Source organism: Cervus elaphus, chromosome 30 (genome assembly GCF_910594005.1).
Source record: "Cervus elaphus chromosome 30, mCerEla1.1, whole genome shotgun sequence".
Lineage (NCBI taxonomy): Eukaryota > Metazoa > Chordata > Mammalia > Artiodactyla > Cervidae > Cervus > Cervus elaphus.
This window is the reverse complement of record NC_057844.1, coordinates 72,036,942-72,063,617: the sequence shown is the minus strand read 5'-3', so window position 1 is coordinate 72,063,617 and position 26,676 is coordinate 72,036,942. Positions and strand designations below refer to the sequence as shown.

Below are 26,676 nucleotides of genomic sequence, written 5' to 3'. Positions count from 1 at the left end.
TTAGTGGTCATAGTCAGGATTGTCACATATTTTTGCATGACATATAGAGGGACAGGGATAGATGCTACCTTATTTTATTAGGAAATAGTCTCATTAAAGAGGAGAGAAAATTCTAGTCTCGCTGATTTCCAATCCCAGCTCTGCCACTTGTAGTTCAATTATCTTGAAGTTGAAGGTGGAGGTGTCCTGTAGGTCATTGGAAGTAAGTGTTTGGTATTTGAGGGAGAGACCTGGGATGAGCATGGAGCCTGTGTACCCTTCACTGAGCAGGTAGTAGCTGAATCTGTGAAGATGACAAGATTTCCCAGAGAGAGGGGAGCAATTTTAGGGGTCAATATAAGAAGGCACAATATTCAGAGAGAAAGCAGAGAGAGAAGGGGAGGAGAGGTGACACACAGTGAACAGTAAGGGAGAAAGAAGGAAGTAGGTTGGGGCATCAAGGAAGGACAGATCTGCTCAGTGCAAACGAGAAGGTGAGTCTGTGAAAACTTGTTGGTTGATTTGGAATCAGCAGGTGTTGGTGACCCGAGAAGCAGGTTTCAAATGAGAAGGCCAGAGTGCAAAGGGCTGAGAATCCAGGAGGTGTGAAGGGAGTTGAGGTGAAGACAGGATACTCATGAAAGGAGTTTGAATGACGCAGGAGAGAGGACCATCTGGAATGTAGAGTTGAGGACATATCGCTGGTTGTTGGGGTGTACAGTTTGTGAGTTGCGTGTATGTGTGAGGTGGTGGGTGGTATTTCTCTCTCTCCCTCCTTCCCTTCAACAAACAGTGATTAGAGTTGAGGTCATGAAGAACAGGGGTGAGCCAGACCCCACCCCTCATGGGTGGTCTCCTCCAGCCTCCCTTCAGGAGGGAGACATCCAGAGATTCACCCCTTGCTCCTTGGGAATCCTAATCGTGGGAGCTTTGTGGAGGGAGTCCTGGAAGGCAAACTGAATGTGGGGGCTTGAGGCAGTTAGGGAGCCTGGTCCAGGAGGTGGGCGGAGCTTCTAGGAGGTGACCTTAGATCCTGAATGCAAAGAAAAGGCTGCTGTGGATGGTGGGGCTGGAGGTGCTGCTGGAAGCAGAGTTCCTATGTGGGAACCAGTCTTTCTTCCCCATCACCAACTGAGAGGAGGGAAGGGAAGGGGCTGGAAGGGGGTTGTTCAATTTTGTTTTAAAGGATGTAGTTTGTGCCAAGTGTTTTGCACTCATTTTTGATGATTCTGCTTATCCTTGGTGTATTTGATAAACCTCGGAAAATTCTTGATCATTTTTATTTTTATTACTTCTAAAGTGTTTATTTCATATACTTTTCCTCATTTAATTCTTTCTCATTCCCTTAAATTATGTCTCAGATAATTTATTTAATATTTTGTAATAGTGATGCCAAGTGTGGCTAAGGGAAACCCTGAATTCTAAGTAGTGGTCCACACTGCAGGACAGTTCATCTACCCAGACAGTGTCACTCAGAGACCACATCCCAGCAGAGGGCGATCATGAGTGTGTGCACCATCCTGTGCACTGACTCTTATAGCTACCAGAGAAGTTGCCTGTTCGGTCACATTATAGTTGTTGGGAAAACTGGAGCTGTTCACTATTTCAAAAAGGGTGAAGGAAAAGCAGCCTAAAAAAATCAATTTATGTAGTGTGATTCCACCTGATAATCATTTATGATGTCTACAGTTTTAAAGTACAGTGGCAGTCTCGTTTTCCAAGCTTGAATCCCAGCTCTCCTTCCTGTCTCTGCCCCACAAAGCCAGTCTCCTCTCAGAAAAATAGAGAAAATAATACCAACTCCATAAATGTTGTGGGAAGACAAAATGAAGTTGTTTTAATATTATTCTTTTCATAACATCTAAATGCATGTTGAGCACTACGTAATGGATAGTTATTTTAAAACACCATATGTATTTTTAAGTGAGAAAAGTTGTCTGATGACATTGGCATTATGTTGCATTAAACTTATTGTCAGACAGTTTCCAGGACTATAAGTATCATCTCATGAGTTTGTATTGCAGAGATTCTAGGTTTGTAATTCTTGAAGATCTTAAGGGACACTTTCTTATGTAGACTCAGAATAAAAATCAGTTGTTTTCAAAACTGACCACTGGGCACTAAATATTTCAAATTAACATAAGTTTCATACAATTTTCCAAAGTCCCAAATAACATTGAGTAAGGAGTCTCAGTTATGCACTCTTTTTGTCATTGAAATCATCACCTCCAAGAAGTCTTCCTACAAATAAAACAAGTGTAAATGAAGGTAAGATGTAGAAATTAAATTTAGGCATTTTAATTATCCTTCAATTAAAAATAAATAAATTTAAAAATACCAAAAAAATCACTTATTAAATTTCAAAAAAAAGGGACTTCTTTGAGCATCAGAAGTTGCATAAAGCTGCCCTCAGCAAAATGCTTTATTTTATTGAGGAAAACTGAATTGCAAAACCTTTCTTCCTCACACACACCTCATTCAGGAAGAGAAAACAACGACAACAACAACAACAACAAAGCAACAGCTTGGCTGAGCTTAAATAACTGAATCCTCATGACCTTTCCCCCTTCGTGCATCACAGCCTTGTCCTGGTGAAGGGGCTTGTGTAACTCAATGAAGCTATGAGCCATGCCATTCAGGGTCACCCAAGATGGACAGCTCATAGTGGAGAGTTCTGACAAAACATGGTCCACTGGAGGAGAAAATGATAAACCACTACAGTATTCTTGCTGTGAGAGCCCTGTGAACAATATGAAAAGGCAAAAAGATATGACACTGGAAGATGAGCCCTCCGAGTTGGAAGGTATCCAACATGCTACTGGGGAAGAGCAGAGGGCAATTGCTAACAGCTCCAGAAAGAATGAAGCAGCTGGGCCGAAGTGGAAATGACACTCAGTTGTGGATGTGCCTGTTGGTAAAAGTAAAGTCCAATGCTGTAAAGGATGATATTGCATAGGGACCTGGAATGTTAGGTCCATGAATCAATGTAAATGGAATGTGGTCAAGCAGGAGATGACAAGAGTGAATATTGGTATCTTAGGAATCAGTGAACTAAAATGGACGGGAACGGGTGAATTTAATTCAGAAGACCATTGTATCTATTTCTGTGGGCAAGAATTGCTTAGAAGAAATGGAGAAGCTCTCATAGTTAACATGAGTCTGAAATGCAGTCCTTGGGTACAAACTCAAAAACAACAGAATGATCTCAGTTATCTTCCAAGGCAAACCATTCAACATCACAGTAATATGCCCCAACTAAAAGCTGAAGTTGACTGGTTCTGTGAGGACCTACAATACCTTCTAGATCTAATACCAAAAAAAGATGTCCTTTTCATCATAAGGAATTGTAATGCAAAAGTAGGAAATCAAGAGATACCTGGAGTAACAGGCAGGTTTGGCTTTTAGAGTACAAAATGAAGCAGGACAAAGGCTAGCAGAGTTTTGTCAAGAGAACACATGGGTCATAGCAAGCACCCTCTTCCAGCAACACAAGGGACAATTCTACACAAGGACATCACCAAATGATCAACACCAAAATCAGATTGATTATGTCCTTTTCAGCTGAAAATGGAGAAGCTCTATACAAAACGAGACCTGGAGCTGACTATGGCTCTGATCATCAATTCCTTATTGCAAAATTCAGGCTTAAATGAAGAGAACAGAGAAAACCACTAGGCCATTCAGGTTTGACCTAAATCAAATCTATTACGGTTATACAATGAAGGTGATGAATAGATTCAAGGAATTAGATCTGGTAGACAGAGTGCCTGAAAAACTGTGAACAGAATGAACCACTGCTGTTGCCATTTAGTCGCTTCATTGTGTTCCACTCTTTGCAACCCCATGGACTGTAGTCCTCCAGGCTTCTCTGTCCATGGGATTTCCCAGGTAAGACTACTGGAGTGGGTTGCCATTTCCTTCTCCAGAAGATCTTCCTGATCCAATGATCAAACCTGCATCTCCTGCATTGGCAGGCAAATTCTTTACTACTGAGCCACCAGGGAAGCCCAGTGAGCACTTTTAAGATCTTTTAATGATCATTCTGCTCTCTGAACTGAACAGGCTGTTATTCCCTAAATAGCTGGGAATCTAGACTGGTCCCCTCATGAGAGAGACCAGATAGAACCCCAAGAAACCCAACAGCATTAGAAAATGCAGACAGAAGGGGAAATATATGATGTGTGATACAGTATCTATATGTGATACAGTATCAGGCAGAAGTTAAAAGAAAAGACTTGGGGTCATAATGACTGAATCGTTTGAATTTGGGCAAATCAATAAGTCTCTCTGAGTATCAGTTTCCTGCCTTGCAAATGGAGAGGATAATCCCTCCTCATATTGATATGAGAATGAGATTATATAAAGCCTGTGAAATACTTGAGATTGGGACTCATGACAAGTCTTATGAAGTGTCATCCATTATTGGTATTTGAAAGCATGCCATAACCATTACTTCTTTGCTTGTTGGCTAGATCTAGAGAATTGTGGATTTCTGTGTTATGAAAAAACTTGTCATAGCCTCTAGCAGTAAAGCAAAGTCATATTTTCCACAATTTTTGGTTGGACAGGCTTTTAAACAAAACCATTAACATTTCCCCAAGCATTATTTTCTTTTCTTTGCTGCTTTTTTATATATTTCACTTACATGTCATTTAGAAACCAGTCATAACCTGTCATAAACACACATCCTTTTGTCACAACACAGCATCCTTTTGGAGGATGAAAGGTGCTCATATGACTTCCTTCCATAGGTGGTGGGGACCTGTCCTCTGCCTTAGTCATCCTGGCAACCTAACCAGACTGCTTGCTTCCACCAAGAATGCCGACCTGGAGTGGACACAGTTCAATTTCCTGAGATTCATGAGTTTACAAAATACAGATTTTGTACTTCCACTGGTATCAGTGTACCAGTTCATGGTGCATAAAATAGTAAATGTCAAATTGATCTTCTCTTTGGTCTATATTGAATAATCTTGCTTGGATTTGTTGATTCAAAAGTCCAGCACTTTCCCCCTTAGTCTCCCATAAATGCTTGCTGCTGCTAAGTCACGTCTGTCGTGTCTGACTCTTTGCAACCCCATAGACGGCACCCCACCAGGCTCCCGTCCCTGGGATTCTCCAGGCAAGAATACTGGAGTGGGTTGCCATAATGTTTAGGAGTTTCAAAACAGCAAGTCTTCACTAAGAAAAAGGATAACTTGAAAGAGAAAAATGATACAGAATAAGAAAAGAAACATCTCTTTAAAATATATATTAAAAAAGAAAAGAAACATCTCAAAAAATGTTACTTACTGCCATGTCCCAAATTTTGTCAGTCTTTAGAAGGCTTAGAGTGGGAAGATAAGTCAGAGAGGACAAAAGCTGTAGTAGGCATGAAGTTTATTGGTAGTATTATTTTAAAACTGCATCTTCAAACAAAATAATAGACCTCAGATGTGATTTTCACTGTGACCAAAGAAAAGCCACAGTCACTTTGGTACATGTGACCTCATCACCACATCTAGGAAAAATTGCACCTGCTCTGATACATCCTTGGATAATACTAAACTGTTCTAGTGGTTAGAATGAGAGGCTTGTTAGGGCCAAGCTTCATGAGATTCTTAAGATTCTTTGGGCTCATCAATCTGTGAACACCTCATCCCTCCTCTCTGGCTGCTGGCACCCATAGCACACTGATGGTAGTAATGATGGAGTTAGAGCTTCTATTTGTTATGCATGCATAACACTGGTTAACTGTAACACTTTATGTGTGTGACCTCATTTAATTTCCATCACCATTTTCATGTTGTTGGTATATCCCAGTTTTTACTAAGATTGAGAGTGGTTATAGAGTCTTACCCTCCCTGTTAATATGCAGGAAGATTTGTCCTAAACCCTGTCTCAGCACAATATGGAGCTAGTGGAATATCCTCTCTAGGTGTAGGCTGTCATTCTCTGCAAACTAAAGAATTTTTCTGAATTGTAAAAAATCACAATTTTCTCTAAAGTGAAAGATTTCATCTAAGAATTTTTTTTTATTTGTTCATGTGGATTCATAGACTTTGGATAGAATTTCCCAAATAGTGTGCTCCAATTGGGAAATATATAAAAATAATGGTTCTCTTTATTTGGGGGGCATCAGGACTTGAGTCACTTGCTTCTGGGACACTATTTTTTTTTCTATATGTCCATTATTGTCTCTGTGCCAGTATGACAGAGGTGTAGAAACACTGGCCATGGTGATATGAGCCATCATATGGGCCTGAAATGCAAGTAGATGGGGGGAATTATGTGTGTAGGTTTAACTGGGCTTTTTGGAATTCCTGGGAATGTAGGAGAAAGAAATGAGGTTGGTTTCAAAGAAGGGGTATGTGTTGTACACCAGAATCTTTTGTTTCCTTCTTCAAATGACTTTTTGTTTAGATACTATTTTCATCTTCTGCCAGCTTCTATAAAGAGTTTGAGACGGCTGGCAATAAAAGATTCACAAACGTATATTCATCTAACTGTAAACACATACACTGTTTACATATATATATATATATATTCAATACACAATGAGGGTGGCTATAGTATTACCTACAAGTAGATGTCAGAGACAACATCTTTAAATTATTTCAGAATTTAGTGGTATGAAATCTGAGGTATGTAACCAAACTTTGGAGCTCTGAGAGCATTAATAATGGGTTTTCTTCTTAAAGAGATGGGGATACCATAACACCTGAAAGAGGAGAGTGAAAAGCTTGGCTTAAAGCTCAACATTCAGAAAACTAAGATCATGGCATCCGGTCCCATCACTTCATGGCAAATAGATGGGGAAACAGTGGCTGACTTTATTTTTCTGGGCTCCAACATAGCTGTGGATAGTGATTGCAGCCATGAAATTAAAAGACACTTGCTCCTTGGAAGGAAAGTTATGACCAATCTAGACAGCCAAAAAGCAGAGACATTACTTTGCTAACAAAGGTCCATCTAGTCAAGGCTGTGGTTTTTCCAGTAGTCATGTATGGATGTGAGAGTTGGATTATAAAGAAAGCTAAGTGCCAAAGAATTGATACTTTTGAACTGTGGTGTTGGAGTAGGCTCTTGAGAGTCCCTTGGACTGAAAGGAGGTCCAACCAGTCCATCCTAAAGGAGATCAGTCCTGGGTGTTCATTGGAGGGACTGGTGTTGAAGCTGAAACTCCAATACTTTGGCCACCTGATGCAAAGGGCTGACTCATTTGAAAAGACCCTGATGTTGGGAGGGATTGAGGGCAGGAGAAGAAGGGGATGACAGAGGATGAAGTGGTTGGATGATATCACCGATACAATGGACATGGGTTTGGGTGGATTCTGGGAGTTGGTGATGGACAGGGAGGCCTGGCATGCTGTGGTTCATGGGGTCGCAAAGAGTTGGACACGACTGAGCAACTGAACTGAACTGAACTGACCTGCCTCCTGAGAAATTGGTATGCAGGTCAAGAAGTAACAGTTAGAACTGGACATGGAACAATAGACTGGTTCCAAATCAGGAAAGGAGTATGTCAAGGCTGTATATTGTCTCATGAGAAATGCTAGACTGGATGAAGCACAAGTTGGAATCAGGATTGCCCATAGAAATATCAATAACCTCAGGTATGCAGATGACACCACCCTTATGGCAGAAAGCAAAGAAGAACTAAAGAGCCTCTTGATGAAAGTGAAAGAGGAGAGTGAAATATTTGGCTTACAACTCAACATTCAGGAAACGAAGATCATGTCATCTGGTCCCATCACTTCATGGCAAATAGATGGGAAAACAGTGGAAACAGTGACAGTCTTTAATTTTGGGGCTCCAAAAATCACTGCAGATGGTGACTGCAGCCATGGAATTAAAAGACACTTGCTTCTTGGAAGAAGTTATGACCAACCTAGACAGCATATTAAAAAGCAGAGATGTTACTTTGCAGACAAATGTCTGTCTAGTCAAAGCTATAGATTTTCCAGTAGTTGTTTATGGATATGAAGAGTTGGACTATAAAGAAGGTTGAGCCCCAAAGAATTGATGTTTTTGAACTGTGGTGTTGGAGAAGACTCTTCAGAGTCCCTTAGACAGCAAGGAGATCCAATCAGTCCATCCTAAAGAAATCAGTCCTGAATATTCATTAGAAGGCCTGATGCTGAAGCTGAAGCTCCAATACTTTGGCCACATGATGCAAAGGACTGACTCATTTGAAAAGACTGTGATACTGGGAAAGATTGAAGGTGGGAGGAGAAGGGGACAATAGAGGATGAGATGGTTGGATGGCATCACTGACACGATGGACATGAGTTTGAGTAATCTCCGGGAGTTGGTGATGAACAGGGAGGCCTGGGGTCCATGGGGTCACAAAGAGTCAGACACGACTGAACGACTGAACTGAACTGAACTGAATGCATATCTAAGGCAAAAGCATTGGCTCAGCTTCTGTGGAGCCCTTCATTTTGATTTTACCTCTGCTTCCTAGATTATCTTCCAGGCTGGGTTAGTCTTAAAAGGCCCTCACCTTGGAAGAGCCAAATTATTGAAACTGATTAATATTGTCCATCAACTCGATGTGAGTCTGCTCAGTTCAGTTCAGTCACTCAGTCGTGTCCGACTCTTTGCGACCCCATGAACCACAGCATGCCAGGCCTCACTGTCCATCACCAACTCCCGGAGTCCACCCAAACTCATGTCCATTGAGTTGGTGATGCCATCCAACCATCTCATCCTCTGTCTTCCCCTTCTCCTCCTTCCCTCAATCTTTCCCAGCATCAGGGTCTTTTCAAATGAGTCAGCTCTTCTCATCATGTGGCCAAAGTATTGGAGTTTCAGCTTCAACATCAGTCCCTGCAATGAACACCCAGGATTGATTTCCTTTAGGATGGACTGATTGGATCTCCTTGTGGTCCAGGGGACTCTCAAGAGTCTTCTCCAACACCACAGTTCAAAAGCATCAATTCTTCAGTGCTCAGCTTTCTTTATAGTCCAACTCTGATATCCATACATGACTACTGGGAATACCTTAGTCTTGACTAGATGGACCCTTTGTTGACAAAGTAATGTCTCTGCTTTTCAATATGCTGTCTAGGTTGGTGATAACTTTCCTTCCAAGGAGTAAGCGTCTTTTAATTGCAAGGCTGCAATCACCATCTGCAGTGACTTTGAAGCCCAAAAAAATAAAGTCAGCCACTGTTTCCCCATCTATTTGCCATGAAGTGATGGGACCAGATGCCATGATTTTAGTTTTCTGAATGTTGAGCTTTAAGCCATTGAGTTTGCTAAAAACTGTAATTTGAATTTTTTATTGACATTTTAGCAGGTTTTAATGACAACCAACAATGGAAAGCCAGGAGACTTAAGACCAGACTTAGAAGGTGCTGGCAGAACCCCTCCCCATGAACATGAAAGTTGTAGCAGATAGAATGCATATTTAATGCAGTGGCTGTAAGCAGTTGTTTATCTGTAGGTATAGTAGGAGAGAGGTCAGTCAAACCTATTTTTTTCTACTAATGACTGGGAAGTAATGCTTCAGAATCCCATCTTTTTCACTCTGGGTTTTATTTTGATACCACAGCAGATGTGGGAAAAACAGGAAAAGCACATGGGTCTCCATCCAGATAATACAGTTTGGTTCCCAAGGGCTCCTGAACACTGAGTCACAGTTCTGGACGTTTCCTCCTCCTTCCAGGCTCCCTCTGCCTGCAGCCAAGGCTCTAGGATTCCCTGAGTACAAACCACTCCTGCCTTTCTCCTTGACCTGTAGTCCTTCCTGGGAAAACTTAGGACAACCACTTACCCTCCCATCTTTATGCTGTGTCTGTAAATGAAAATGAAGTTCTTACTTTTCTGATTCACAAGATGGTTGTGAAGGTCCTCTGAAAAAACTGACCAGGAAGAGGAGTGAAATGATAACCCAAGTCTCTGTGATACAGACATTACCGCCATATCCCATCCCGTATAGATGCACCTGGGACAGCTGCCCTGGGTGACAACATGATCATAAGCTTTGGAGGCCTTGGCCCAGACTGAACCTGCACATCCCCACCACCACACCCCACTGTCATAGCAGGCAGACACTAAATGTTGATTGCATTCTTAAAAAGTAAGGGTATCATACTTTTCCTGATAAAGATGGATGCTTAAAGCAGAAACAACCAATGGTTTTGTTTTCTACCTGCTCTCTTTTTTTGACTAAGATAGGATAACCAAGATGGAATAATCTCACGGGATAATGTGATGATTAAGAAAATGCTCATGGAACTCTTAGCCCAGTTGTCTTACGTACAGTAAACACTGTATGTGGTACATGTACATGTGGTAAATGGAATCTGCTGTTATAATCATTAACCTTTGGAATAGGCATTTTAAATACTTACTATAATGATAGAAAGATGGTTGTATATTGGGGGCAAGCTTAAATATGTCATAAAGACTCATGACATGGACTTCCCAATTTTGTGACTTAGGCTTTGCAGTGTCCATCAAGTTGTTTTTCCTCTCCCTGGGCCTCACTCTCTCCATCTGTAAAATGAGACAATACTGTTACTAGAGAGAGCTATTGTGAGGATTAATGAGTTAATATATGTGAAGGTTTGAAAGGTATAGCTCTGTATACAGTCGTAACATTTGCAACTCCTGATAGTTTGGGATTCAGCTCCTACTCTCTGATCTGAGCTTCAAATATTCTCATCTGTTAAAAGTAATAATGCCTGCCTCAAAGGCTACTGAGTGTATCACAGGAGCTGATTTCTAGAAAATTCTTACCATCCTGTTTGGCATATGCACTAAGTATCATGAGGACCACCTGTGATTTTATTTATTTGGAAGGGAAAGCATTCCCTGCTGTCCCAACAAGTCTTTTTGATGAAAGGAGTTTAATCCCAACAGAACAAACCATTACGGTTTATCTTTGACAAGTACCCTTCATAAGGAGGCCTCTGCATCTATTTTTGCCGTTTCAGACTTTTCTTCTTGTGGTTGGTGTGGTGGGCGTGATGGTGGCTGCAATTCCTTGGATTGCTATACCTGTGATTCCCCTTGCCATCATGTTCTTTGTTCTCCGGTGGTATTTCTTAAGGACGTCACGAGATGTGAAACGCCTGGAATGTACAAGTGAGTACTGGGGCTCTCAGGTTGGGATGGCAGTGTAGGCTGGCTTCCATTTATGTCATAATTAACCAGACCCCTGAAATTCTGCAGACTCTGTTTTCTGGAATTTCTCACAAGTCAACATTAGATAATTGAATGTTATGGCCACTGTGAGTTGGTGTGGTTCTTAAGGCAAATAGAACTGGTGGCAGGTCAGCTGCAGCTTTGCATTTTAGCACAAGGAGGATGGATGTGAGCACCATGAGGACAGGGACCATTTCTGTCTTGTTCATGACATATTTCCTAACACAGAGTATCCACTCTGTAAATACTTTTCTTAAAAATATTTTATCATGTTGGAACTAATATAGAAGGAAAATAGACAATTTTTCTCCTCCTGAAGTTACCAGAAATGACAAGGAAAAGAACAGATTAGAAAAGTAAAGGAGACCTCATGAAATATATGTCAGAAGTGATACATTTGAAAAATATTCAAGTTAAAATGTTCAAGTTAAGTTGCAGTTGTTAAATGTATTGAAAAGACATATGTTAGTCCCTCAGTTGTGTCTGACTTTTTGGGACCCCATGGACAGTAGCCCACCAGGCTCCTCTGTCCATGGAATTCTCCAGGCAAAAATACTGGAGTGGGTAGCCATTCCCTTCTCCAGAGAATCTTCCCAGACCCAGGGATTGAAGCCAGTTCTCCTGCACTGCAGGTGGATTTTTTTACTGTCTCATCCACCAGGGAAGCCCTATTGAAAAGATAAGCCCTGTTATTTGCAGGTTTGCTCTTTATCATTACTAGTATTTGGGGTGATACCACACCGTTTGTGGTCCCCCTTTCTTAAAGCTATTCATATAAATGATGCTGAAAATAATTCCTTAGGAGAACACAAGAGGGGGATCTGTTCAGTATACATTTAGTTTATTACTCCATTCAGCTTCCTAGTTTTAGAATAATGGGAATAGGGACTTTCCTGTGGTCCTATGGTTGAGACTCTGTGCTTCTGCTGCTTTAATCCCTGGCCAGGGAACTAAGAACCTGCAAGGTACATCCAAAAAATAATATTAATAATGGGTATCACATTTTATGAATAATCATTCTATTGTGCAGGTAATCACAGATGATGAAATAATTGAATTTATCTTATTATTAATGCACATATTTCATCAATATTAAAACTAATAAGAGAAGTAGAATTATTATATATTTTTAAAAGTTATAAAAACTGTAGCCAAAAAGTAAGGTGGGAATATATTCATATCAGAGACCTCAACCATAAATAATTATTACAAATTAATGCCAACTTAACCTTCTAGAAACCAAGCCAAGAAGAGAAGAATGTTGAGCCTCATGGTTCTTTGTATCTACCAAGTGGAGAAAAAATCTTAGTTATCCAGTCAAATGAGTTTTTTCACTGTGGCAATTGCATGTTTTGATTTTATAATAAACACATAAGATGCTTCCTTGTTCACTTCTGAATCTTCCTGAAATGCAGGAGACCCTGGTTCAAACCCTGGGTCGGGAAGTTACCCTGGAGAAGGAAATGGCAACCCACTCCAGTATTCTTGCCTGGGGAATTCCATGGAGAGAGGATCCTGGTGGACTACAGTTCCTAGGGTCACAAAGAGCTGGACACGACTGAGCAACTAACAATTTCACTTTTAAAGAGATATTTTCTAATTAGTTGCAAAAAGGACAGTGATCATCCATTTCATAAAAGCTGTAAAAAATTTTTTTCAGTCATCAAGAGAACCAGCTAACTTTTGTAAAGTCCAGTTTTGTGAGGTATTTGGATGGATGGGGAGCAGTAGAGTCCAGGTGTGTGTGACATTTTGCTAATGTGACTTGGTTGATGGTAGGACCTGGGGAGACAGAAGAGGAATGATGAGCTCCATCCAGTCTTCTGTGAAGACAAAGCTTCAGACATTTTATGGTTTGAGGCTGCCCATGAAATGGGATCATTCGAGAGTCTTGCTGAAAAGCAGCTCTCTGGTACATTCAGTGAGGGATTGTTCCAGAAGGAACTCTTGACAGAGATTTTTGCCTGGGAAAGGGCCATTTCACATCCATACAGAAGTGGAGAGAAGGGCACCTCTTGAGGTTTTTTTCAAGAAGCAGTACAGGATTTTCTCAATATTTGAGCTAGAGAGTCTGAGAACTTTGGCATCATCTCCATAGAATATGTGGATTTTCCTGCATCCTAGTACCCTGCAATAAGTTAGACACTAAATTCAATCCAGATACCCGCTCCTAAACACCTCAGGTAACCAAATGTGGTGGCCAATTGATTAGAACTGGTTATGTTCTCTCTAGGTTCTGGGTCTGTGGCTTAAATGATGACACCACTGTTTTCTCTAAATAGTAACTCAAAGTATGTTTTAGGGCTTCCCAGGTGGCTCAGTGATAAAAGAATCTGCCTGCCAATGCAGGAGACGCAAGAAAATGGGTTCAATCCCTGAGTTGGGAAGATTTCCTGGAAGAGGGAATGGCAACCCAGTCCAGTATTCTTGCCTGGATAATCCCATGGACAGAAGAGCTTGGTTGGCTACAGTCCCTGTGGTCACAAAGAGTCAGGCACAACTGAGCAACTGAGTGAATGAGAGTATATCTTCAGGTCCCTGCTGGAGCCACCAGCCAAAAGGACACCTCACTGCTGTGGCCAGAAGGCATAAGCCTGCTTCATCCTTGTGCTCTGAAGGACTACTGACATCCTGAGGTTTAGTTTCAGATCCTACTACCTAACTGCGTCTGGAAGCTTAGGCTGACATTTTCATCTTAATGACATTTGGCAGCTAATTATAATAGGGTTTTGAGGGGCACATTTTTGCAGAGGTGAGCATAGCAATGGACAAGTACATAAAACCAGGGTGGCATTTGGTTGCATTTCTCTAACCAGCTTTTTGCCTTTGGCAGTGCCTGAATGATGAAGTTGTATCCAAATTCTGTCTGAAAGGTACTGGGATCAACTAGAAAGGTTTGCTACAAGCATTGCTAGGGAAGGGTTAGGATGTGTGTCAGGTGTATTAGTACCATGGATCTTTAAGTCTGCTGTTTTAAGGAGTTCTCATACTAGATTCCCAGGAACTTTATCCAACCTTGGGTGCTTAATAAGATGTGCAGTAGTGATGAAGGCTGTTGGATAGTACCTGAGGGTTTTCTGAGCGTAAATAACAAAGTCTGAAGAAAAATGCACATCATCACACATGAGCATCCTTAACCCTGATTATTCTCCCTCTGAGACACTGCTGTTGTGATTAAAAGCACAACCTTGGGATTAAGAAAGTTGGGTCTCACACCCAGGTCTATCACTTAGGTGGGTTAAAATAGTTAATCTTAGGCAATGAGTGCTCTTAATCCCTCAGTCTCTGGAGTTCTCATGAGGATTTTTTGAACTGATGCTTGTAAAGTACTTGCTAGTCATGACCAAAGGCACTGGAACCTTGAACATGAGGCAATCAAGAACTTACTCACAACTAGCAGGTCTCACATAGCTTGAATGATCATCTGCAGCAGGCCTATCAGCCCGGGGTCATCCTGCCCTTGAAGATCTGCAGTCCAGGTGGGGTGTGTCCCCAAGTGTCCTCAGTGCTGTGGGAACCACAGACGTCAGTCCTGTGAACTGTAGGGTTACGTGTGTCTGTGACTGTGGGCTGACACCATGACTGTGACATAGTTGCTTCAGGACAGCGAGCTCAGTGCTTATGGGAAAAGTGTTACTTTGGGCAGGACAGCACCAGAGCCTTGACATCCCCTCTCCCCCTGTACTAGCTAATTTTCTTTGCAGACCCTCCAGTTCACTCATCCTGGCATCCTGCTCAGCCCTAAATGGGGTTTGAGAGAAGCAGGGTCAATTTTTACAGGCCCAGATTCCCCCAGCCTGTAAGTCTTAGGCATGAGGTGAGGTAGGTGATGGGGTGTTTGGTTCTCTGGGGTTCAAGGCTGAGATGAAACCTGATGTCTAGTCAACCCTGCCCTCCATCCCGGCTACAGAGAATCAGCTGCACTTTTTTTTTTTTTTATTATTTGGAGGCTAATTACTTCACAGCATTTCAGTGGGTTTTGTCATACATTGATATGAATCAGCCATAGATTTACACGTATTCCCCATCCCGATCCCCCCTCCCACCTCCCTCTCCACCCGATTCCTCTGGGTCTTCCCAGTGCACCAGGCCCGAGCACTTGTCTCATGCATCCCACCTGGGCTGGTGATCTGTTTCACCATAGATAGTATACATGCTGTTCTTTTGAAATATCCCACCCTCACATTCTCCCACAGAGTTCAAAAGTCTGTTCTGTATTTCTGTGTCTCTTTTTCTGTTTTGCATATAGGGTTATCGTTACCATCTTTCTAAATTCCATATATATGTGTTAGTATGCTGTAATGTTCTTTATCTTTCTGGCTTACTTCACTCTGTATAAGGGGCTCCAGTTTCATCCATCTCATTAGAACTGGTTCAAATGAATTCTTTTTAACAGCTGAGTAATATTCCATGGTGTATATGTACCACAGCTTCCTTATCCATTCATCTGCTGATGGGCATCTAGGTTGCTTCCATGTCCTGGCTATTATAAACAGTGCTGCGATGAACATTGGGGTGCACGTGTCTCTTTCAGATCTGGTTTCCTCAGTGTGTATGCCCAGGAGTGGGATTGCTGGGTCATATGGCAGTTCTATTTCCAGTTTTTTAAGGAATCTCCACACTGTTTTCCATAGTGGCTGTACTAGTTTGCATTCCCACCAACAGTGTAAGAGGGTTCCCTTTTCTCCACACCCTCTCTGCACTACAAAGGAAACTATAAGCAAGGTGAAAAGACAGCCCTCAGATTGGGAGAAAATAATAGCAAATGAAGAAACAGACAAAGGATTAATCTCAAAAATATACAAGCAACTCCTGCAGCTCAATTCCAGAAAAATAAATGACCCAATCAAAAAATGGGCCAAAGAACTAAACAGACATTTCTCCAAGGAAGACATACAGATGGCTAACAAACACATGAAAAGATGCTCAACATCACTCATTATTAGAGAAATGCAAATCAAAACCACAATGAGGTACCATTACACGCCAGTCAGGATGGCTGCTATTCAGCTGCACTTTGATCTCCTGACAGGGAAGCAGATGAGGGAGGCCACGCTGAAGAGTTCATTCCAGGACTCTCCCTGGAATGAACAGCCACATCTACTTCCTGCTCAGAAGCCTTGTCTTTGTGATGAATAGTGTTGATGTAACCTCATTTACTTAGGAAATGAGAGCCTGGTTCTAGTGAGTTTTCTGTGCTCTCTGGAACTGGACTCTCGCCATCCTTCTGACAGGGTGATGGGCCCTGAAATACCCCTGCATCATCCCTGTGAGCACCCTGTCCCAGTTTTGGGACACCTGCTGGGCTGAAGAAAAGGCCTGAACACAGTCCCTTGCCTTTATTATTTGGAGCATGAGCTCCATCTGAGTTTATGTTGCTCTCATAAGCAAAACATTATAGGAAGCTAAAAGGTTAGTCAATAGAGTAAAGAGAGAGAGAGCAGTGTGGATGCAGGAATGAGAACACAGGTACTCAACTGGATGAACAAAGGCACCACCGAGTCACTTTCAGCTCTTTGCGTGAACAAAGGACAAAATGAAAGTGTTAGATCATGTCGTGGTTCAGAGATCTAGCAGGACAGTTATGAAAGCACCCAACAGGTTCCCAGAGCAGAAGTCAAGACTATGCAAGGACTCCTCATCTGCCGGGTTCTGTGGGCACAAGGGCAGTGCAGTACAGGGTGCTCCGTGACCCGCACAGAGGCTCCTGGTGCAGGTTCGGGGAGAGCCCCAGATGGGGGAGACGGCAGACTGTCTGCTCCCCTTACTTGTCTCCCCCTGTCCTGGGTCTGGCTCTGGTCCAGGGTGCGGGATGTACTGACTCTATCCCAGCCTCAGATTACTCATCTAAGGTGGAGACAGCACACAGATAGCTCATTAAAATTCAGTGTGGTGAAGACTCTAGTGAAGAACTAAATTTTAGAATGCTACTGATTAAAAAATTAGTTAACAATGAAAAAGAAAAAAATGTCGCCATTTGAAGCAACATGGATGAATTTAGAGAATAATATTATTTTAAAAAGTCAGAGAAAAACAAATATGGTATCATTTATACATGGAATCTTAAAATAACACAAGTGAACCTGTAAACAAAATAGAAATAGAGACATAAAAAACAAACTTACCAAAGGGGATTGGGAGGGAGGAACAAAGTAGAAATATGGGATTAATAAACACACTGCTATTTGTCAAATAGGTATGCAACAAGGATTTACTGTAAAGCCCAGGAAATTTTATTCAGCATCTCGTAATAACCTGTAATGGAATATAATCAGAAAAAAATAACTGAATGACTGTACTATATACCTGAAACTAACACATTATTATAAATCAACTATGCTTCTATAAATTTTTTAAAAGTTGTGAACAATGTCCACCCGGAGAGATGCCAGAAGAATTTGGAGGGAGGCATGTTTGAGAGGACCTTGATAAAAGAACCAGTAAAGAATTTCTTTATCTAAATCTAGCTGTGAATGAATTTGGTCAAACACAGTTTCAAAGAGAATCTTTCATTCCCAGGTGATTAAAGTGAAACCTGATGTGAGCAGGAGGTCACATGGAGGATTCCCTTTGGCGGGACGTGTGACCACAGAGCCCGGGAGGCAGTGGTTTCCTCGCCTCCAGCCTCCCTGACTTTCTCGGTCATGTGTCTGTCTCTGCTTCCCCAGCATGGAGCCCAGTGTTTTCCCACTTAGCGTCTTCTCTCCGGGGACTATGGACCATCCGGGCATACAAAGCTGAACAGAGGTTTCAGGAGCTGTTCGACACATATCAGAATTTGCATTCAGGTCTGTAAGTTTCTGGAAATAATTTTAGATGGGATATGCTGCCTTCTGAGGCCTGACCTCCATCCCAGGTGTCCTAGTAGGCCAGCACCTCTCTCTCTCTGTCACTCCCATGTCCCCCTCTGCACACCTGCCTCCTCTACCCCTTCCTCTCAGCATCTCCTCTGTGCTCCCCCATCCCCATCACCCCCTGCTTTTCTCCCCTGACTGGCTTGCATTGTCCTTCCATCACTGTGCCCTGTGGACTTCTGTCTCTTTAGGCCAGGACTCAGTAAAATTTTGTTTTTTGTGAAGATCCAGATAGAAAATATTGTAGGCTTTGAGTGCTATACTGTGTCTATTGCAACTACTCACCTTGGCTGTTGTAACACAAAGACAGGCAAAGATAACACATCAGCAAATGACTGTTTTCCAATAAAATTTTCTTTTTAGAACCAGGTGGTCACTATTCTTGTCCCCCAGGCTGTAGTTTGCCAACTCTTTTCAAAGCATGGAGGGTAGCAGACATGATTGATGAAACTAATTTCCTGATTTGCTACCCACTTGATTATACTTTGTATTTGTGAAGTTGTTTTTCCTAGGTAGAAGATTCAGAATTTCCTCTAAGTCTATAAAATCCTGGTCAAACTTTTCAATTGTTACTCTATTTTGAAGATAAAATGGCATTTTGAAAACCGCATGCAGATCCTGTTGGCTGATGGCCATATAGACACTGGCTCCTAAGAATAAACTCTGCAGGGCCCTGTGGTGAGTGCAGAAAGTGCTGGAAACAGTGTGAGCTGTGATCTCTGCTGTGTGAGAGCTGGGAACAGTCCACATGTGAGAGGATGATCTTCACGCTAAGGCCCAGCACTGCAAAAAATGCACCAATGAGACGATTTTCCATCTTCTTTCTTGTGATCATATTTCTGTTAATAACCAGTGGATTGATGTTTTCAATGCATGCTTCCTGGACTGATTCCTGTGTGTCCCATACCTTGCCTTGTGTTAGAACCTAGTTTTCTGGAATCTTCAAGTTCCTTAAATGTGTGACTTTGCTGTCCTACCTTGTGTAAAATCTTCTGTACCTCAACTGAGGAAATGCTCTCCCTCATTAGAAGCAGCTAACATGGTTTTTCTATTTATGTATTATGCTTATTACGGTTCACAAATGCAGAGGCTTGGTTCCTGCTTTTGATGACGTCCCGATGGCTCGCTGTGTATCTAGATGTCATCTGTGCCATCTTTGTCACTGTTATTGCCTTTGTGGCCCTGATTCTGGTAGAAAGTAAGTAAATATGTGAATATTTGTAGTATGTTTACAGTTTATAGCTTTGTAGTTATTAAACTCTTGCCATCTTGTTTAATATATACTGTTTGGTTCTAATGAATTAAAGTGTTTGCAGCATGTGACTCCACCATGTGGTCCATGTGAAGTCATTTGTGTCTTGAGAACTTTTATTGTTTTTTCCATTTACTTATTTATTTACAGCAGGTTTTTGTTGAGACCTCTTTAAAAACTTTTTGATTGGCGTATGGTTGATTTATGATGTTGTGTTAACTTCAGGTGTACAGCCAAGTGAATCTGTTATACGTGTACCCACTTAATGAAAGATTCTTTTTCCATACCCCATGGACATTGGGGTGCATGTATCTTTTTTTATAGTAATTTTCATTTTAATTAACTTCAAATAAATTGTCCTTTAGAAAAGAATTTCTGTTTCGGACTTTCAGAATCTTTAAGAGCAAAGACCAGATATGAAAGTGCCTCCAGCAGACCTGTGGTGTCTTGGGTCCCTGCTTTAGCGGGCTCGGACCATTCTTTTAAATTTTACTGGTTTACACAGCTGTCTTAGTTTACGGTATATAGCAAAATGAATCTGAAATATGTATACATATATACACTCCTTTTTTGATTCTTTTCCTATATAGGTCATTACAGAGTTCCCTGTACATTACATTTGTTTCTCATTAATTATCTATTTTAATATTTTATATATAGTAGTATGTATGTGTCAATCCCAGTCTTTCAATTTATCCCTCCTTCCCTTATTCCCTGGTAAACCTAAGTTCATTTTCTATATCTGTGACTTCTATTTCTGTTTTGTAGATAAGTTCATTTGTTGCCTTTTGTTAGAATTCATGTATAAGCAATATCACATTCTATGTTTCTCTGTCTGACATACTTCACTTAGTATGAAAACCTCTAGGTCTATCCATGTTGCTGCAAATGGCATTATTTGCCCTAGGTTATGGCTGGGTAATATCCCATTGTATATGTGATACCACACATCTTCCTTACGCATTGCTCTGTTGATGGAAATTTAGGTTGCTTCCATGTGCTGGCTATTGTGAATAGTGCTGCAGTGAACATTAGGGTGCATATATCTTTTAGAATTATTGTTTTCTCTGGATATATGCCCAGGAGTGGGATTGCTGGATCATGTGGTAGCTCTGGTTTTAGTTTTTAAAGGAATTTCTGTATCATTCCCCATAGTGACTGTATCAGTTTACATTCCCAGCAACAGAGTAGGAGCATTTCTTCACATCCTCTCCAGCATTTATTGTTTGTAGATTGTTTGATGATGGTCATACTGACTAGTGTGAGGTGAGACCTCACTATAGTTTTGATTTGTGTTTCTTTAATAATTAGAGATGTTGACCATCTTTTCATGTGCTTTTTGGTCATCTGTATGTCTTCGTTGGAGAGTGTCTGTTTTAATCTTCTGCCAATATTTTGATTGGGATTTCTTTTTATATTGAACTGCATGAACTTGTTGTGTATTTTGGAGAGTAATCCCTTGTCAGTCACTTTGCAAATATTTTTCCCCATTCAGAAGGTTGTCTTTTCAGTATTGTTTATGGTGTTCTTGCTGTACAAAATCTTTTAAGCTTAATAAGGTCCCATTAGTTAATCTTTTATTTTCATTACTCTAGGAGGTTGATCAAAAAAGATCTTGCTGAAATTTATGTCAGAGAGAATTCTCCCCGTGTTTTCATCTAAGAGTTATATATTGTCTGGTGTTATATATATGTCTATAATCCATTTTGAGTTTATTTTTGCATATGATGTTAGGGAGTGTTTTAATTTTATTCTTTTACACATAGCTGTCCAATTTTCCCAGCACCACTTATTGGAGAGACTGTCTTTTCTCCACTGTATATTCTTGCTTCCTTTGTCATAGGTGACCCTTGGTGCATGGATTTATCTCTGAACTTTCCATCTTGTTCCATTGATCTATATTTCTGGTTTTGGTGCCAGTAGCATATTGTTTCAGTTACTGTAGCTTTGCAGTATAGTCTGAAGACAAGGAGCCTGATTCTATCCAGCTTCAAGTTTCTACTTTGTTTTTCTCAAGATTGCTTTGGCTTTTCATGGTATTTTGTGTTTCCATACAAAATGTAAAAGTTTTTGTTCTAATTCTGTGAAAAATGCCATTGGTAGTTTGATAGGGATTGCACTGAATCTGTAGATTACCTTGGGTGGTTTGTTTACTTTAGGTCTTTGTTGACAACTTTTATCTTTTTATCTTTCTTTAAATTGGTTGAGGTCCATGCAACTGTAGTAAGCTGAGCTTCTGAACATTCCAGGTAGTGTCCTTTACGTGGATGGAAAGAACCAAATTTACTATTAAGCTTTTTGTACAGCTTAGGGTTTCAGTTTAACTTTAGGGCTACTTGGATCTCTTGGTTGTAGGTGTCTGGTGTACTGGGCAGAGAAAGATTCTCTGTAGCAAAGAACAGTGTCCTCACTGCTGTGTGGAGAGCAGATGAGCAGCTGTTGGAGTGCATGGCATGAATTCAGCATCCCTAACTATTCCATTGTAATAACCCTGAATCACAGTCTTTGATAATGGAACAATGAGAGTAATACTTTAGATTTAAAAGCAGTGGCTCTTAGAACCCGTTGCCTTGTTTTTGTGGTTGCAACTGCAACTACACTGGATGTAGAAAGTGAAATTAGACAATGAAAATTGGAGTCATAAGAACAAAAATCTGAATAGCGACATGTGAAAGTGAAAGTCGCTCAGTTGTGTCTGACTCTTTGTGACCCCATGAACTGTTGTCTGCCATTCTTATCTGTCCATGGAGTTCTCCAGGCAAGAATACTGGATTGGGTTGTCATTTGCTTCTCCAGGGGATCTTACTGACCCAGGGATTGACCTGGGTCTCCTGCATAGCAGGCAGACTCTTTACCAACTGAGCCACCAGGAATGACCATGAATAATGGCTTGACCCTCACCTATATAATACTGTAAAGTGTATCTCAATCCAGTTGGAATTAATAGGATAAATGACAGAAATCGTAAGGACCTACAAGAAGCAGAAGGGATTTAGGAAGAGCTGGCAATAATATACAGAAGAACTGAACAGAAAAGGTCTTAATGATCTGGATAACCATGATGGTGTGGTCACTCACCTAGAGCCAGACTTCCTGGAGTGTGAAGTCAAGTGGGCCTTTGGAAGCATTACTATGAACAAAGCTAGTGGAGGTGAAGGAATTCCTACTGAGTTATTTCAGATTCTAAAAGGAGATGCTGTTGAAGTGTTGCCCTCAATATATCAGCAAATTTGGAAAACTCAGCAGTGGCCACAGGACTGGAAAAGGTCAGTTTTCATCCCAATCCTCTGGATGGGCAATGCCAAAGAATGTTCAGGCTACCATACAATTGCACTTATTTCTCATGCTAGTAAGGTTATGCTCAAAATCATTCAAGCAAGACTTCAACAGTACATGACCTGGAAACTTTGAGATGTACAGGCTAGGTTTATAAAAGGCAGAGGAACCAGAGAACAAATTGCCAACATTTGATGAATCATACAGAAAGCAAGAGAATTCCAGGAAAACAGCTGCTTCATTGACTACACAAAAGCCTTTGTGTGGATCAGTACAAACTGTTGAAAATTCTGAAAGAGATAGGAATCCCAGACCACATTACCTGTCTCCTGAGAAACCTGTATTCAGGTAAAGCGCAGCAGTTAGTACCAGACATGGAACAATGGACTGGTTCAAAATTGGAAAGAAGTACAACAAGGCTGTATATTGTTACCCTACTTATTTAACTTATATGCAGAATACATTATGTGTAATACCAGGCTGGATGACTCACTTTCTGGAATCACAATTGCCAGGAGAAATATCAATAACCCTAAATATACAGATGATACCATTCTAATGGCAGAAAGTGAAGAGACTGAGAGTCTATAGTAATAAAATATCCCACTAATAGAAAGAAGGCTGACTGCCAAAGAATTGATGCTTTTTAATTGTGGTGCTAGAGAAGACTCTTGAGAGTCCCTTGGACTGGAAGGAGATCAAACCAGTCAATCCTAAAGGAAATCAGTCCTGAATATTCATTGGAAGAACTGATGCTTAAGCTGAAGCTCCAATAGTTTGGCCACCTGACATGAAGAGCCAAATCATTAGAAACCCTGATGCTGGGAAAGATTGAGGGCAGGAGGAGAAGGGGATGACAGAGGATGAGATGGTTGGATGGCATCGCCAACTCGATGGACATGAGTTTGAGCAAGCCCCGGGAGATAGTGAAGGATGGGGAAGCCTGGTGTGCTGCAGTCCATGGCATCGCAAAGAGTCAGACACAACTTAGTGATTGAACAACAACAACAACAATATTGTTAATGCTTTCTAAATTCATAGTATTTTAAAAATTTACTTTTTCATTTGGCTCCACTGGGTCTTAGTTGGGACACGCGGGATCTTCAGTCTCAGTTGTGACAGGCAAGACCTTAGTTGCAGCATGTGAGCTCTTAGTTGTAGAATGCGGAATCTAGTTCCCTGACCAGGGATCAAACCTAAGCCCCCTGATTGGGTGGTTGGATTCTTAGTTATTGGACCACCTGGGAAGTCCCTCATGGTGGGTTTTTTTTTAAACTGTATTATTATCTCAATCAACAGGAGTAATATTATGAGTAATACTATCATTACATGCAAATGATTCAAATGTTATAAAGGAGTCTTTTCAGTACTATATATAAAATAGAAAACTAAAAATAACCTTCTGTATTGCAAAGGGAACTCTAGTTGATACTCTGTAATGACATAAATGGGAAAAATAACTTTAAAAGAGTGGATTATATATATGGCTAATTCACGTTACTGTACACCTGAAACTAACACAACTTTGTAAATCAACTATGCTTCATTAAAACTCATAAAAATAAAGGACTCTTCTTCATAAAGTGACAGAAGAAGCTGCATGAGGGGTTGAGAAGGAGACTGACTTTATTCCTCTTCTTCCTCATTTAGCTTTGAATCTTGGGCAGGTTGGCCTGGTCCTGTCTCTCACCCTCACACTCACGGGGATGTTCCAGTGGTGCGTCAGGCAAAGTGCCGAAGTGGAGAATATGGTGATGATTATCTTTCCATTCTTAGCATTTTCAAGCCTCCTTGCTGTTAAATGTCATAAAAGCAATTCTTATGTAAAACAGTAAAACTATTATTTTTACATCGTGGTTAACAAAGTTTTTTTAACATTTTTCTTTATCTGCTTAAAGTTAGTGTAAAATAAAGTATATACGTCTTTTCTCAGCCTTATGTGTGCCATGTCAGATGGTTTTATATTCATCACAAGCTGTCCTCAAATATAATAAATGTCTCTGTAGGAGGGAGGTTCTGAAATCCTAGAGAGAAGTTAATTTCCTAGCAGCTTGTTTATCTTTGTTTCTTAATAGGTGATTCCTTATATTTTGTAAAATAAAGAATTCAGTTTTTTGAGGCTTATTTAGTTAATATTTTCCTCTCTTCTGCCCCTCCCCCATTTTATCATTTATTCTTGTATGTGTTGAACACCTGAATTTTCTGGTGGCCCTTCTTTCTGGTAGGATAAGCTCACTCTCAGAAAGTGCTCTCAAAGGTGTGGAGTCATGGTTGTTTAGGAGGCCTTGGTCAATATGTAAATTATGCACTTTTGAATATTTGCAGCTTCTCCTAAATGAAATCTTTCCACTTCTCTCTTCTAATAGAATAGAAAATGACTAATAATTAAATGGAGGTTTGATGACCATCCAGTTCTGTTATCTATAACACATGGTCCTTCTATAGCCACACATTACTGATTGGTGTCCATAAATATTCTTTTCTTTGACAAAATGCACTTGTTTTTCATTCAGGTGTGAAAAGTGGATCAATAAAATCTTACCATTCATTTCTCTAATTCTTTTGGTTTTAATGTAAAGTTGAAGGAAGTGGATATAAGTAAAAGTATTGAAGATGATGAACAAATTTGCAAATCATCCAAGGCCTCATCAAACTCCTGTTTCTGTCCTTTGTGGATGCTAAGACCTGGGATATTCTGAACCATATAAAATCAGATATAAAGATTAAAAAAGCAAAATGTCTCATTTACAGTCTCTGAACATCCATAAACAAGACTCTCTGATACTAACTCATGTGATGTCATATGTGTTTCAGATGATTTCAGTAGAAAGAGTGATTGAATATACAGACCTTGAGAAAGAAGAGCCCTGGGAATATGAGTATCGTCCACCACCATCCTGGCCCGATGAAGGACAGATTATCTTTTATAGTACTAGCTTCAGGTACAGTTTGGATGCGCCTCTGGTATTGAAGGACCTGGTAGCAACCACTGACCCAAGAGAAAAGGTTAGTTTAAACCATTTGCCTCTTTAAAATCCAGCTAAAGATTTAGCACCACATCTGCTCTTGGCTTCCTTGTCAGTGTGTTGTGGGTCTCTTTGTACCTCATGGATACAGATTACATCAGTGATATGTAGGTGAATCCTTCTTGGAACCTGACCACGGAATGGGGATACAAGCATTTTTTATCCCCTGTATTGTGAGCTCCCTCATGGTGGCTGGTGGGCCCTGGGCTCCTGGGCTCAATTTTAACCTGACCCAGGACACTATATGTGACACCTGATTATTCATACAAAGTCTGGGAAGTCAGTCCTAGCTCCCTGTCCCTAATTATCCAGTATCTTTTTCCATCTTTTCTTCTTTGTGTTTCTGAAATCTTCTCTTCCTCCCACGGTGCCCTCTGGTTGCAGCCTGCTCCTCTGTCCCTTGGTCTTTTCTGTAGACTTCTCCTCCTACACATCCACGCTGAGCTGTCATCCCCCGGCCCTCCCTGCACAGACTGCTTCTTTCTTTAGCCCAGATCTGATCCTTACTGGCCTGGGCGAGCTGCTGCTGAGCCAGAGCACAGCCCCAAGTCCACTCCAGCAGGGGCCATGGGGTGAGCTCGTTGTTACTAGAGGAGAGCCTGAATCATGACTCAGTCAGGGGTGAGGAACCAGGGCCTCTGATGGAGGCAGGGCCTAGAGATTTGCTCAAAGTCAAAAGCAAACTGAACAGAGCAGGGAAGATCCACATGGGAGATGGCAGAGAGGCTTGTGACCTGAACCTGCCAGTGTCCACGTCTGCTGTGATGTTCCTTTATACTCAACTTGAGTCCCTTGGCCTGGACCAGGGCAGAGTCTTGAAGAAGAGAATAAACCAGAGCAGACAAGTTGGTAGGAAGCTCTTCCCCACCTCCCTCTGCAGCCAGAATGTCTCCTGACTAACACACGCCACTACACTCGGGTTGTGTGTTGGCTCTCCCAAAGCGCCACATCCTCCCAGCCTCCAGTGTGCAGTCTGCCCTCTGCCTCAGAGGCCTTCCCCTCTGTCATCTGGATGGTGAAAGTCTCCTCATTTTCTGAGGCGACTCTAATGCATCTGCAAGACTCTCAATTCTTCCTCAGTGTCTTATATATTCTTTGAAGGTAGCATTCACAGTACAACTATGTTCAAGGCAGCCAAAAGTCGGAAGGAACT

The 26,676-nt window shown here is 41.1% G+C and overlaps 1 protein-coding gene across 7 annotated transcripts in view; it reads left to right on the top strand.

Annotated features, from left to right (window-relative positions):
- LOC122686751 (ATP-binding cassette sub-family C member 4-like) overlaps positions 1-26,676 on the top strand; it is a 2,082,459-nt gene that overhangs the window by 55,188 nt on the left and 2,000,595 nt on the right. Inside the window, exons 18-19 of one of the 7 annotated variants that reach the window (XM_043891992.1) lie at positions 10,905-11,055; positions 14,820-14,893. The exons of 5 other annotated variants lie outside the window; for them this stretch is intronic. In XM_043891992.1, the coding sequence (XP_043747927.1) occupies positions 10,905-11,055; positions 14,820-14,860 (192 nt within the window). In that variant the 3' untranslated portion in view covers positions 14,861-14,893. Of the gene's footprint in view, positions 1-10,904; positions 11,056-14,819; positions 14,894-26,676 lie in introns of those variants that run through there. One more of the 7 variants, XM_043891990.1, reaches the window with a different exon arrangement.